At 55.4% G+C, this 14051-nt stretch overlaps 1 protein-coding gene across 2 annotated transcripts; it reads left to right on the top strand.

The window, feature by feature from the left end:
* The first annotated feature begins 2677 nt into the window (after nt 1-2677).
* Nucleotides 2678-14035, top strand: PYGM (glycogen phosphorylase, muscle associated). Of its 2 annotated transcripts, none has more exons than XM_016157692.2 (20): nt 2678-3287; nt 4346-4447; nt 4542-4620; nt 4709-4812; nt 5195-5326; nt 6599-6710; nt 6801-6883; nt 7294-7437; nt 7778-7870; nt 8075-8221; nt 8344-8507; nt 9001-9115; nt 9649-9750; nt 10074-10221; nt 10537-10595; nt 10724-10865; nt 11202-11409; nt 13103-13237; nt 13446-13512; nt 13626-14035. In XM_016157692.2, the coding sequence occupies exons 1-20, from the start codon at nt 3045-3047 to the stop codon at nt 13773-13775; spliced, it is 2529 nt and encodes an 842-aa protein (XP_016013178.2). In that variant the 5' UTR covers nt 2678-3044; the 3' UTR covers nt 13776-14035. The 2 variants fall into 2 exon arrangements, with proteins under 2 accessions (XP_016013178.2, XP_016013189.2); XM_016157703.2 differs by lacking the exon at nt 2678-3287 and adding an exon at nt 4019-4176.
* Nucleotides 14036-14051: the final 16 nt, after the last annotated feature.

Here is a 14051-nt window from a genome sequence, read left to right as displayed (position 1 = left end):
GTCTCAAAAGTTCATTGGGCTCCCTAACTAAGCCTTAAAACTTAGGGGAGAGATCTTTGTCCTTGACTGACAACATGGAGGCAGTGCGGAGCCTGGCTATCCTCTTTGACCTTGGCTTCACCTCATTGCTTCCCCCACAGGCTGTTTCCCTGGTGGGCTCATTGGGCGGTTAATTAGCTCTTTGAAGCTCTGGAATAGGCAAAGTGGTGCTGTGTGGGTTTTAGAAATAAAATCAATAAATGACTTAACCACAGCCCAGCTATCTCCTTCGTCTCTCTCCCCTGGGGCCAGCTCCGTTCCTGTGCTCGCTCCCTCTCTGCTCCCTGCCGTCAGCTTTTGTTAAGGTTTTGGAGAGTAACAAAGTGGCTGACGAAGGCATCAGTCTCGGGCCTTTCTCCAAGCAGCTCGAGGCCCTGAAATGGAGGGGAGACAGCAGGAAGGCTCGGCCCCGAGACCGGCGGCGAGCGCCTGCCTTTGTGGCGGGAGGGGAGAGGCGAGGCCGGCTTCCCACCTGGCTGGAGATGCCTGGGGTGGAGAGAAGGCCCTGTTACGCGGCTGTCGCTGCACCCTTGTCCCTGTTTGTGCTGCTGAAGCAGTGTGTCCCCACCTCTGTGAAAAGAAATGCCAGCCGGGAAAGGTCGGAGTTAGGGCTTTATTACTGAAACCCAACCAAGTGCTCTAGAGAAACCCAAGATGGGTCTGGGGCAGGAGGCAGGGTTTCTGGTGAGAAACCCAGTCAGACGTAAACAACCTCGAGTTCAGGTTGAAAACCTGCGCTTTCAGAGTTCTTTAACCGCACGTGCGACGCTAGGGGGCGCAGAAGCAGCCAGGGCTTGGGGAGACCCAACTAGGGCAGTTGGAGCCTTCAGAGTGTCATCCTGGCAGGCCGGGATGTGCCGAATAAAGGGAACAGCCTGGAAACTGAGTCACTGACACAAAGACGGAAAGAACCCACGAACAGGAAGAGCAGTTAAAGAACGAGTCAAAAGTGGATCTGTTTTCAAGAGAAACACGGCACGTCCCCGTTCAGAGGAGGGGTGAGCGCCAAATTGATAAGCGGCAAGAAGGCCAACCACTGGAAAAGGGTTTCGTTGGGCGGGATAAAAAGATGGGAATGGCCCGTTGGGAGCAGGTCCTTAGTGGCAGGAAGAGAGCCTTACAGGTACTCGTGGCCAAAGTGTGCTCCATAGTTAGGTTGTGAGGTGACAGTGTATGTAACTGGTGCTCCTTGTCGAGGGGTGACTGTGCCAAGGAGCCTTCCGAGCTGTGCCGGGGGCGTCCCTCCACAAGAAGTTCAGGCCGGGGCCGGAAGTCCAGGGCCTGGGGGAGGGCGGGGTGAAGCTGCGCAGAGGCACGGCCTAGGGGGGGCTGAGAATGGAAGCTGTGGCGAGACTAAGCTGCTGCTACGAACTCTTTGGAAATATGATTATTAAAAGAGAGATTGGAAATAGAGAAAAACTGAAGAATGGTCTTTCATTCTCCTACTATGCCTGTGTAGGGCCCTGGGAGGCCCAGGTATCCTCTGAAATAGCACAAAGTCCTGGGCTCCTTTTGCTCAAAGAAGAAAGCAGGGACCGAAGTCGGCTTCCACGAGATTTGGAGGCAGCAGATGGAGGAGACAGGGGTTTATATTCTCATTTGGGAGTATAAATTTTATGGGGTCCAAGGCTCAGAAAAGTAAAGCAATCAGCCTAAGGTCACACAGCGAATCAGCACTGGGGCCAGTCCATCAGCAGTGAGTTGGGGGCAGCCAAGGCCTCCAAAGGAAGGGTCTGAAGCTGCCAGGCCATAAAGATAAACAGTACAAAGGCCCTGGACTGTCGGGGCTCCCATTTACAGGCGGGGTTATAGCTGTGAACCCTGACCCACTGAATCCCTGTCCAGTGGGTAGCCCCAGGTAGTAGGAGTGAGTGGGGAGAAGGCCTCCAATCACCTGGCAGCCGCATCACAGGAAGACCTAGTACCATTGGCCAATATCGTGGGGGGGATGCTTCAGTTTCTCCTACCCTCTGTGGGCCTACAGGACTACAATTCCCAGGAGACCCTGCTCCAGGCTGACAGCCCCTAGCCAAAGTTAGTGTGTAATCTGACCATCCCTTTTGAAAGGTCACTTCAGAGCTCCTTGAGGGACAGCAACAGAGGGAGCTCAGAGCATCTGGCTTTGGTGGGGGGTGAGGTAGGGGCACTGGCCCTGTCTCAGATGACATCCTCCATACCACCCCCTGGAACTCAGGGTCTTAGTCTCCCTTCTGCCAGACACCCAGTGTCCTCCTCTAGCCATATCTCTTCTATTTGGGGCACACTGACCCTCATTTCCTGGCCCTTCAACCCACAGAGTCATCCTGCCCCTCTTGCCATAACATGTGGCCTCACCACCAGAGTGCAGCCATTGACAGCCCCCCATATAGGGCCACCATGGAAGCTTGACCAGAGGTCATCCATCGCATGGTTTACAGTCTCTTTGGGCAAATGTCTAAAACAAGCCGAGCTTCTCTGATGAAGGCTGGGTCTCCTGACACCTTCCGCGTCTAACAGTCCCCTTAGCCTCTCCTGAATGAGAGCGCACAATCCAGCCCCACCCTTTGTCTACAACCCAGAAGAAGGGCCAGATCTGGGCCACCTCTTAGCCAAAGTCACAGCTAATCGGCTCCAGTCAAGCCTCGGGCCTCTCGAGCCAGCGCTCTGCCTGTTGCATCTTGACCCTGCAGAAGACAGAGACAGGCAGAAGACAAGACCCCAGTGTGTGAGTCCTAGAAGTGGGTCAGCACAGAGCTGTGAATGAGCCAGGCTGAGTCTGGCCTGGCCCTGTTTGGAGCTTGGCCCTGCTCTTCCTGTCCCTCTCTCCTCTCCTCCCCTCGCCCTCAAAATAGCTCGCTCAGCTGTCAGGCCAAGACCCACCCATCGCGGGGGGAGGCGGGGCATGCTGCCCAGAGCTGGGCTTTAAATCACCAGGCGCCTGGGGATCTCCACTCCCTGGCTGGAGGCACCTTGGAGGCCGCCCGTCCACCCATCCACCAGTCAGTCCGGCCTGCCCTCCCGCAGCCATGTCCCGGCCCCTGTCAGACCAGGACAAGAGAAAGCAGATCAGCGTGCGTGGCCTGGCCGGCGTGGAGAACGTGACCGACCTGAAGAAGAACTTCAACCGGCACCTACATTTCACACTCGTGAAGGACCGCAATGTGGCCACCCCGCGGGACTACTACTTCGCGCTGGCCCACACCGTGCGTGACCACCTCGTGGGCCGCTGGATCCGCACCCAGCAGTACTACTATGAGAAGGACCCCAAGGTGCTGCTTGGGGCATCCCGAGCGGGGAATGGGCAGGGGCTCCGCCAGGGGGCTAAGAGACCTTGACCAAGTGACAGCTCCTTCCTGGGGTCAGGGTTTTCTGCAGCAAAATAAAAGGACATTTCAAGTTCCTAAAGTTGGAGGATCCAGGGGTGGCGCCAGGTGCAGTGAGTGTGGGGGGCCAACCCAGAGCAGGGAGAAGCCTGGGGCAGGAGCAGATCAGGGGCTCAGGTCAGGTGGGCTGGTTGCAAAGGTTCAGTGCCCACTCAGCGAGTGGAGGAGGGGCTGCTGGTGGGCAGGAAGACCCCTGTGGCCTAAGGCAGACCAGAAATGGCAGAACGTGTTATCGAACATGTGTGTGCCTGGGCAGCGGGTGGTGCAGAGCTGGGGCAGTGGGATCAAGTGTCTTTTGGGGTCATCGGTAAATGTCAGCAATATGACACTACTGGGCAGGGGTGGGAAGTGGACAGGTGGGTGAAGCAGGGAGGGGGACCCAGGAAACCAGGAGACCAGGTACCATCAACATCCTGGATCCGGGTACCTCTCTGCGCCCTTCTGGGGCCTGAGGCTTGAGGGCCAAAGGGAGCTGGGCACTGCAAGGACAGGCGCTGGCTGACTCTAGCCGTGAGTCATTGTATGACCTTGAGCAAATGACTTTCTCTGGGCTTGGCCTTCCCCTTTCAGGGAGCACTTGGAGGTGCTTCTCTATGTCCTAACACCCTGCCGGGCTGTTGTTAGTCTTGCGTGTGATGGAAGGGGTTGCCCCATCTCCCACACACCTGAATCCCTGGGGTAGATATGGCTAGCCCCTTTTCCAGATAAGGAAACAAGCTCAGAGGAAAAGTGATTTATCCAAAGTCAGGAAGTGCCGGGACTAGAATCTTACTTGGTAGGTCCCAAAGCCTAGGACAGGAAGAGGGAAAATGGAGACAGGGCCGGGACATGCTGGGGCCTAGGAGTGAGGCAGGAGGTGCGAGAGGCGTAGGCCCGGCTGAGCAGAGCTAAATGCTGGTTGGGAGCCCTGACCCCCTCCCCCTGTGCATCTGTCTCTCTGATAGAGGATCTACTACCTGTCTCTGGAGTTCTACATGGGCCGGACTCTACAAAACACCATGGTGAACCTGGCTTTGGAGAATGCCTGTGATGAGGCCGTCTACCAGGTGTGGAGGAGGGGTGGGGAGGGCATGCCTTAGGGACTGGGGTTTTGCTTGCCAGCCTCTGGCCCTGACTGCTGTCACACCCTGCCCCCTCCAGCTGGGCCTGGACATGGAGGAGCTGGAGGAAATCGAGGAAGATGCGGGGCTGGGCAATGGGGGCCTGGGCCGGCTGGCAGGTGAGTAGTCAGGGGGACAGGGGATGGGGTGGGCAGAAAGGTTCTTTTGTGCTGGGTCTCTGACGCCTTCCACCCTGCACACCCCTAGCCTGCTTTCTGGACTCTATGGCAACACTTGGTCTAGCCGCCTATGGCTATGGAATCCGCTACGAGTTTGGGATTTTTAACCAGAAGATCTGTGGCGGCTGGCAGGTGAGTAGCCTTGGGCCCTGACTTTGTGGGGGCCCAGCAATGATAGAGAGGACCCCCATTTGCTCACCCCCCTCTGGATAGACCCAGAACCAGCCCTACCCCAGCCTTGATGAAAAGCATCTTTGCCCCTTTCTCCTGGCTCCAAAGCCAGCTGGTCACTCCAGGAACAGGTGGTTTACACCTGTGAAACCTCTTGAATGCTAAGACACATACCATGTCCCATCGGATACTGCACCAGACCTGTGACACACCCCAGAGTCCTTAATTTACACCCTATATAGGGCACGCCAGGCCACCTCCCTTGCCCTTCTCACTGCCCACGATGGTGTGAGTCTGTGTCTAACACTGCCTTGCTTTCTCCCCCGAACTGCCTTGGGCTCAGATGGAGGAGGCTGATGACTGGCTTCGCTACGGCAACCCCTGGGAGAAGGCTCGACCTGAATTTACGCTGCCTGTGCACTTCTATGGCCGAGTGGAGCACACCAACCAGGGGGCCAAGTGGGTGGACACACAGGTGAAAACAAAGCCTGGGAATGGGGGGAGGACCCAGCGAGGGTGAAGGAGAGGAGGAGGCTCCTAGAGAAAATAGGGAGATACAGGGAACAAGCCTGGAGGCTACTGGATCCAGTGCTATTTCAGAAGAGGACACCAAGGCTCAGAGAGGTTAAGTGAGTTGCTCGAGGTCACACAGCTAGAGCCAGGAGAGGCTGGAGACAGGATCACGAGGGAGCCAGGCCGAATGCAGAGCCTGGGAGGAGAGAGGCTGTCCTGTTCCACCAATGTCCCTCGCCTGACCTGGCCCCTCTTCTCAAGACTCATCAAAGAATAATCATGGTGACTTGACTTCCCCCACACATCTGAACCGGGGGCTTGACAGGGAGCAAAGCAACAGGCCAGAAAGAAGGAGAGGGGAGAAAATAAAGCCTTGAGAGGGGGATTGACTTGTTCAAAGCCATGTAGCAAGTTAGGGCGAGCCCTTAAACCAAACTGGGTATCCGAATCCCAGGTCAGTGAGCCCACTTGCTGTGGCTGCAGGTCATCGGCCTCCAGATGGCTGCACAGAGACCACTGGGCTTTCAGAACTGGTCATCCGTTCTGCTGTCATCCATGCTAAGGTTCAGCAGGGGCTCTGGCTGGTCACCTAGCTGTCCGTTCTTGGGCCAGTCCTGTCCCTCTCTGAGCTGCAGCTTCCACTTGGTTCCAGCTGGGGCTACTTAGTGCTGGGGAGGAGAGGTGGAAGTGCCCTTGGCCTGGTGGCAGCAGGCAGTTATTGGCAGCAATCATTGGTGCTTGCTAATTGCGGGAGGTGGGGCCAGCATTAGTCACTGCTCATTAGCCCTGTGGACAACCAGGCATAAGCCTTTTGGATGGACTTGACCCCTGCGACCCCTCCACCCAGGCCCCGGGATCCCTCAGCCCTGTCGTGCGTCCAGAGTGTCCTTGAGGTTTTGCTCAGGCTGGGCAGGCCAGCTCGTCCCCATCACTATGAAGTGGCCACCGACAGAGCCCCACCTTGGGTGCTAGGCTTATCATAGCCTCCTCCGTAACCCTCACAACAGCGCGGCAAGATGGGGCTGGAGATGTGGGGGACCCTGGGGCTATCCTCTGTGGATGAGGTCCAGAGAGGCTGACGGGTTTGCTTGCGGTTACCCAGAACTGGGATAAACCCTGGGGTTGGGAGTTGGCGGAGTTCAGGGACACAGCTTGGAGTTCTAGTTCCCAGGACCCCATGAGTCAGACACGGCAGATGCCTGGCTCCTTGACCCCACTCTGGGTGCCCCTGCAGGTGGTGTTAGCCATGCCTTATGACACGCCCGTGCCCGGCTATCGCAACAACATCGTCAACACCATGCGCCTGTGGTCTGCCAAGGCCCCCAATGACTTCAACCTCAAGGACTGTGAGTTTAGCTACGTGTAGTTAGCCGCCTCCACCCGCCCCGCCTCATGCTCAGCCCAAGCCTGACTCTGTTGTCACTTCTGCCCCTTAGTCAACGTCGGTGGCTACATCCAGGCTGTGCTGGACCGAAACCTGGCTGAGAACATCTCTCGTGTCCTGTATCCCAATGACAACGTATGTCGCCTCCTGGACTGAGGCCAGGGAGTCTGTGTGCATGGGAGAGGGCAGGAGAGGGGAGGGACGTTCTCTGGTGCCCTAGTCACACCCAGGTCATATTGCTGGCCCCTGTGTGTCCCGTTTGTCCCCCCAGTTAAGTGGGAGGACACCTGGGTCCTGGGGCAGCAGGGTAGGGTGGGCATTTTGGAGTTGTTCCCTGGTGATGCTCGCAATACTCCAGGTCTTTGTGTGCCCTGACACTGTCCCCATCACTACTTGGTTGGGGAAAGATCCCAGGGTCTTGGAGATGGGGGTGGTTCCGGACTCAGACATCTTGGTGTGGGCGGAGTCTCTCCTGGCCACACCCACCGTCGTGTTAGGTCACGCCCCCACCGCCTTGACTCCGCCCTACCTTACACTGTCCCCAGTTCTTTGAGGGAAAGGAACTTCGGCTAAAGCAGGAGTACTTTGTAGTGGCCGCTACACTCCAGGACATCATCCGTCGCTTCAAATCCTCCAAGTTCGGCTGCCGCGACCCCGTGCGCACGAGCTTCGATGCCTTCCCGGATAAGGTACGAGGCTGCAGGCAGGGCTGCTCTCTCCACTCGCTGTGATGTGCGCCTCGCTCTCCCTTCCCGCCTCCGCTTGCCAGCCCATTTTGTAGATGAGGAAGCGGAGGCCGGCAGGTGGCGGTGTGGGTGAGGGTGACCTGCGCAGAACCATCGATTACCAGGCACACAACCTGAGCTTCCCTTCTCCTCCTGCCCCACAGCCGCACCATGAGAGCCTCCTGCTCAGCCTTAGAACCATGCCTGCCCCTTGGAGGGGACTCTGAAGGGGCAAAGGACGGTGACCATGTCCCTGGTTTGGAGCCCAGACTAACTCCCTGCCTGCCTCCCCCCGCCCCAATAGGTAGCCATCCAGCTCAATGACACCCATCCGTCGTTGGCCATTCCCGAGCTGATGAGGATTCTGGTTGACCTGGAGCGGCTGGACTGGGACAAGGTGGGCTTCAGGACCCGCTCACCAGTCTGGGGAGTGGAAAGGTGTGAGTGGCGCCCTCACTGAACATGCGGCAGTGTGAGGCCCAGGCGGGGCGGGCGCCCTAGAACCCGGAACCACGGTGGCGGCCGGCTCCTGGCGGCAGGGTGTGCGCGCAGAGCCACAGGGCTCAGGCCCCGGCGGCCTGACTCCCCATTCTTCTGCCAGGCATGGGAGGTGACGGTGAAGACCTGTGCCTACACCAACCACACGGTGCTGCCCGAGGCCCTGGAGCGCTGGCCCGTGCACCTCATGGAGACTCTGCTGCCGCGGCACCTCCAGATCATCTATGAGATCAACCAGCGCTTCCTGAACGTGAGCAGCCGAGGCGTGGGGCCCGAGAGCCAGCAGGGAGGGCTCTGAGCAGAGCTCGGTGGGTATGGGGCTGGGGCCCGGGTCCTGGGGCCCTGTGCTAACTCTGGGCTCTCCTGGCACAGCGGGTGGCAGCCGCATTCCCAGGGGACGTAGACCGGCTGCGGCGCATGTCGCTTGTGGAGGAGGAAGCAGTGAAGCGCATTAACATGGCCCACCTGTGCATCGCTGGGTCCCATGCCGTCAACGGAGTGGCTCGCATCCACTCTGAGATCCTCAAGAAGACCATGTGAGACCCCGCCCCTCCCACTGGGCACCGCCCACTCCAAACCTCAGTCACTTAGAGCAGGGGTCCCCACCCCCTGGGCTGCGGACCCGGGACCTGTTAGGAACCAGGCTGCACAGCAGGAGGTGAGCGGTGGGCCAGCGAGCAAAGCTTCACCTGTATTTGCAGTCACTCCCCAGCACCAGCATCACCTCCTCAGCGCCACCTCAGATCATCAGATTCTCATAGGAGCGCTGGTCCCTGCTGCCAAAACGGTTGGGGACCGCTGACTTATAGGCCCTCCCCCTCACTGCACAGCAAGCTGGCACCCTTCTAACAAGCACTACAGACAGCCCTGATGTATGGTTCAGTCCTGTCCCTAGATGACCCCCCTCACACATACGCAGAGGCATCCCTCACTCCCAGGCCCCTTTCATCAAGACGCCCTGATAGGGACCCCGGAAGGAGGTCTTTGTCCCACAGGGATGAGTGGTGACCCACTAACCCCACCCTGCAGCTTCAAGGACTTCTACGAGCTGGAGCCTCATAAGTTCCAGAATAAGACCAACGGCATCACCCCTCGGCGCTGGCTGGTGATGTGTAACCCAGGGCTGGCAGAGGTCATTGCTGAGGTGAGAGGTCACCCTATGGCCAGTTGGGGTCAATATGAGTCACTGCAGAGATCAGCTGGGTGTGGTCCTATAGGTGGTTCACTGCAGGGGGCCCAGTTGAGGGCTGAAATCCTTGTCATACTGTGTTCCCCAAGCCTTGCATATGCTGGGAGGAGGGGAACCATTTTCCTATTTGCCTGAGGATGTTCTACGGGCTAATGGAGGCCCTGGCTGTGAAGATCAACCTGGTAGAGTTTACAGTCTAATGGAGGAGGTCATCAATAGGTCACATCTGAGGTGAGATTGGAAGGGAACAGAGACTGGGAGCAGGGACTCAAGGTAATTGCCTGTATGAGGAAAATTCCGGAAGGAAGTCCTACTGGGGTCAGCTCAAGGTTGAGAAGGGAGGAAGATGGACATTTACAAACCACACCCCAGCTGGGGAGCTGAAGGGTTGCTGTTCGCAGTGTATAGGCCTTGGATGACCTGGCAAGGGGCCCCTCTATGAGGGAGGACAGAGGAAGGACATGGGCCTGAGAGCCATCTTCCCATAGCGCATCGGGGAGGACTACATCTCAGACCTGGACCAGCTGCGTAAACTGCTCTCCTACGTGGACGATGAAGGCTTTATCCGGGATGTGGCCAAAGTGAAGCAGGTGAGGAGCACGGCCACCCGGGACCCCTGTGTCAGGCTGGAGTGGAGAGAGTTGGAGGACCAGAAGTCCAGGTCAGGAACGGCCGATAGAGCTCATCTCTCCTGCAACCTCAGGTCACTGGTAGAAGTCACATAGAGTCCATGGTGGGAAAGCGTCATCAGATCTCATGCCGACATTGATTAGCAATGTCTGCCCAGGTGCAGGAGTGGATGAAAATGGCATGCAAGCCCTCTATCCTCTACCTTCCTGGGGAAGAAATGGGAATGTCCGATTTCCTGAGGCTGAGGCCTATTGGTGAGCTCTCCCCCTTCCCCTGCCTTCAGGAAAACAAATTGAAGTTCTCTGCATATCTTGAGAAGGAATACAAAGTCCATATCAACCCCAACTCGCTCTTCGACATCCAGGTGAAGCGGATCCATGAATACAAACGCCAGCTCCTCAACTGTCTCCACATCATTACCATGTACAACCGTGAGTGGCAGGGACTCTGCACTGTCTCCTGGTCCTCCCCTCCGTGTACCTGCACGCATACTGCGTGCTTCCTAATAAGTATCTCCTTTGGCCTCAGGATAGCAATTGGGACACAGGATTATCTCTATTTCACAGACGGGAAAACTGAGGCTCAGAGAGGTGGGGGGAAGGACAGATCTGAGGTCACATAGTAAGTGATTGCCCAGGTCAGGTCTACTGTCTCCCAGCTTAGGCCCTGGCTGAATGGGTACTGTTAGGAGCTACTACCACCCAGAGAGAAAACCCAGCCCACTTCGTTCCTCTCTTTTTCCATAGGCATCAAGAAGGAACCCAATAAGTTTGTTGTGCCTCGAACTGTGATGATTGGAGGGAAGGTGAGAAGCCGGGCCACAGACCATGGCTCTACTCCTTTGATATCGGGGTTTAGATCAGCCTTGGCTGAGTTGCAGAATGAGGATAGGGGGTTGGGCCATGGAGCTGACTCCAGACTGTGCCCCCACAGGCTGCCCCTGGATACCATATGGCCAAGATGATCATCAGACTCATCACCGCCATTGGGGATGTGGTCAACCACGACCCGGTGGTAGGAGACCGACTCCGCGTGATCTTTCTGGAGAACTACAGGGTCTCACTGGCCGAGAAAGGTGGGGTGCCGCCTGATGGGGACCCTAGGGAGGCTCTGATTATTTCAGTGCCTGGAAGAGGTATTAGTCACCTCTTTCTGGCAGTACAGGTGAAATTATATGGTGTTCACTAAGTCACACAATGGAGCAGGGTGGGGGGAGTCCAGGTCAGACCCCAGATGTTCAAGAATCCACCAGAGTTGGGGGGTGAGAGGGAGACTCAGCTGGTGAAGACTGGAGGGTTGGGATGAAGGAGATTGACTCTGACTATGCCCAGGGCCAGCCTAACTCCAGAGTCCCCGGCTGGGGTGGGATTCTTCCCAGAGCTGAACTTGTCTCCCTGCCGCTGCCCCACAGTGATCCCGGCTGCTGACCTCTCTGAGCAAATCTCCACTGCGGGCACCGAGGCCTCAGGCACTGGCAACATGAAGTTCATGCTCAATGGGGCTCTGACCATTGGTACCATGGATGGGGCCAATGTGGAGATGGCGGAAGAGGCAGGAGAGGAGAACTTCTTTATCTTCGGCATGCGGGTGGAGGACGTGGAAAAGCTTGACCAAAAAGGGTATGGGGTCAAGGGCTCCAAAGTTCACAGTCTGTGGGTGGGAGGCACCCAGGTGTGGCTGCTGGAGGGTAGGACTGGGAGCAAGAGGTTTGCCTAAAAAAAGCTACTCAGGCTGCACAAGGTCTTAGTTATACCATCAGGATTCTGGAAAATTTTGAGGTAACTTACAAAAAATAAGGTTAATAAAACCAGAAAAAAAAAGAAAGAAAGAAATAACACAGAACTGAAGGAAAAAGAAAATTAATATCAGTCCTGAGATAATATTATTTCTGGAATTAGAAGTAAAATGAAATTCTCAGTTCCCTGGCAGCCATAGCAAAAAGGGAAATATGAACACAGTAGTTAACTGTGCTTGTAGCCAGAAATGCAGTCTTCAGAGGAGATATTTTCCCGGAATTATTTTTTAAAATTTATTTTAAAATATTTTTCTTATCATAAACCAATAATGCTCATTAATTGGAGAAATACAAAACCATGAAGAATAAAATAACTGTCACCCGTAATTTCATCACCCAGATATAAAGCCACAGTTCTTTTTTTCTACATATATTTTTATATGTGTGTATGTATGTGCATAGTTTTTAAAAGTCGGGAATAATATATGTACAATTTTGAATCATAATATTTATCATCGGAGAGGCATTTTATATGTCATGAAACAGTCTTCAAAGTTATTTTAAATGTTTGTGTAGTATCCTATTCTATAGACATGCCATGTTATTTAATCAGCTCTATGCGGTTAGACATTAAGGCTGATTTCCCGTTAGTATGAATATCACTCTCATGACCGATCTTTTACGTCTCTGTCCACATCTCTTGTTTCCTTAAGATAATTGTTAAAAAGGGACATTTCTGAGTCAAAAAGTGTGAGTTCTTTAGGCTCTTAATACATATTGCTAAATTGCTGTCCAGGAAGTTGGTACCCGCCCTCCCCAACAGCTTACAAAAGCTGTGAATTTCTCACATGAGGCTTGATTAGAAAGTGCAGGCTTGGTCCTTTGGACAGGAGGGAGATATGAAATGTTTTGAGCAACGTCTGACATATTCAGAACTAGGCCTCAGAAAGACAGGATGGAGATTGGACTGGAAGGACAAAGTGCAGGTCGGGGACCAGTGTGGGAGTGTCACCTGCAGCAGGCCAGTGCTGGGGTGGGGAATAGGGGCTTTGTTGAGGAAGTGGCTCTGGCTCCTGTTTGGAACAGAGGAGGAAAGGAAAGAGATGAAAGTGGCCTTAGGGACGATTTTGAAATCGGCGGCTGAGGGATGGATTGCGCTGTCTTTGAAAGTGGAATGCTCAGTTGGACAGTCTGAGTTTAAGGACATTGCTGAGGATATACCTGTTGGCTCTTCCTGGTGCCCATAGGCAAAGGCAGGGTTGGACTTGGAAAAAGCCATTCACGGAGGAAACACACTGGTTGGGAGTCGGTGGTGGTATGTGGGAGGACAAACACTTAGTTTGGGGACCTGGCTCTGACACTTCCTTTCTGCCCTCTCCAGGCCTCTCTCCTTTGCCACCCAATGGGGGATAAAAAGCCAAGGAGAGAAGGGAGAGGGCCTCCAGGGGAGGAACTCCGGTAGCAGCTGCAGGGAGGACAGAATAGGCTGTCTCTGGGGCCTAGGACTTCCGGGCCCTTCTTTGGAGGAGGAGGCAGGACCTCCTTTCCCAGGGGCTGACTACAGCTCCTCCCTGCAGGTACAATGCCCAGGAATACTATGACCGAGTTCCTGAGCTTCGGCAGATCATCGAGCAGCTGAACAGCGGCTTCTTTTCCCCCAAACAGCCTGACCTGTTCAAGGACATCGTTAACATGCTTATGCACCATGACCGGTGAGCTGGCTACCCAGAGAATCATGCAGGTGGGGGTGCTGGGCTGAACAGGGCCTGGCATGGAGGGGAGGCTGGACCAGGGTCCTGGGTGGTTGGAGCCAGTTCCCTTGGAAGCAGCATCACTCTCTAGGTCTCCAGAAGTCCATCTGGACAGAATAGGCTTGGTCTTTCACCTCATGGAGCTTCCTGCCTCTCCATTCCCTTCTAGGTTTAAAGTCTTTGCAGATTATGAAGACTACATTAAATGCCAGGAGAAAGTCAATGCCCTGTACAAGGTAAGGGGTCCCGGGCCGGGGGCTGACAGAGCTTTGGTGACCACGGCTGGGATAAGACAGAAAGTGGGAACCCCACCAGCAGAGTGAACCCAGAGCTCCCTTTTGGCCTATAGAACCCAAGAGAGTGGACGCGGACCGTGATCAGGAACATAGCCACCTCTGGCAAGTTCTCCAGCGACCGCACCATTACCCAGTATGCGCGGGAGATCTGGGGCACAGAGCCTTCCCGCCAACGCCTGCCAGCCCCTGATGAGATGATGTGAGCCTCCAGACCAGACTCCAAAACAGCCCTTGAGTCTTTGTAATCCCTTGGGCCAGCCCCTCATCCGGAGAGTGGGGTACTGGAGTTAGATCTTTAAGCCTCTTCCTGGAACCCACATTTCTCTTCAGCCTTGAGGTTCCAGTGTCCAGCGTGACTGAGGACACTGCCCTCATCCTGTGCTTGGGCTTCCTGCCCCCTCCTATTTTATGGGTCTGACCAACTGTACCCCCCTCCAATAAATTGATTCTCCTTGGGAGCCTCAACTCCTCTTTCTGTT

The sequence above is a fragment of the Rousettus aegyptiacus genome, unplaced genomic scaffold, assembly GCF_014176215.1.
Source record: "Rousettus aegyptiacus isolate mRouAeg1 unplaced genomic scaffold, mRouAeg1.p scaffold_m13_p_5, whole genome shotgun sequence".
Taxonomy (NCBI): domain Eukaryota; kingdom Metazoa; phylum Chordata; class Mammalia; order Chiroptera; family Pteropodidae; genus Rousettus; species Rousettus aegyptiacus.
Note: the sequence above shows the minus strand (reverse complement) of the source record. Positions and strands in the feature narration are given on the sequence as shown.

Coding starts and splice junctions, on each gene's coding strand:
- PYGM (XM_016157692.2), top strand. CDS start 3,045: ATGTCCCGGCCCCTGTCAGACCAGGACAAGAGAAAGCAGATCAGCGTG. Junction 4,813..5,194: donor AGATCTGTGGCGGCTGGCAG/GTGAGTAGCCTT, acceptor CCTTGGGCTCAG/ATGGAGGAGGCTGATGACTG. Junction 7,871..8,074: donor AGCGGCTGGACTGGGACAAG/GTGGGCTTCAGG, acceptor TTCTTCTGCCAG/GCATGGGAGGTGACGGTGAA.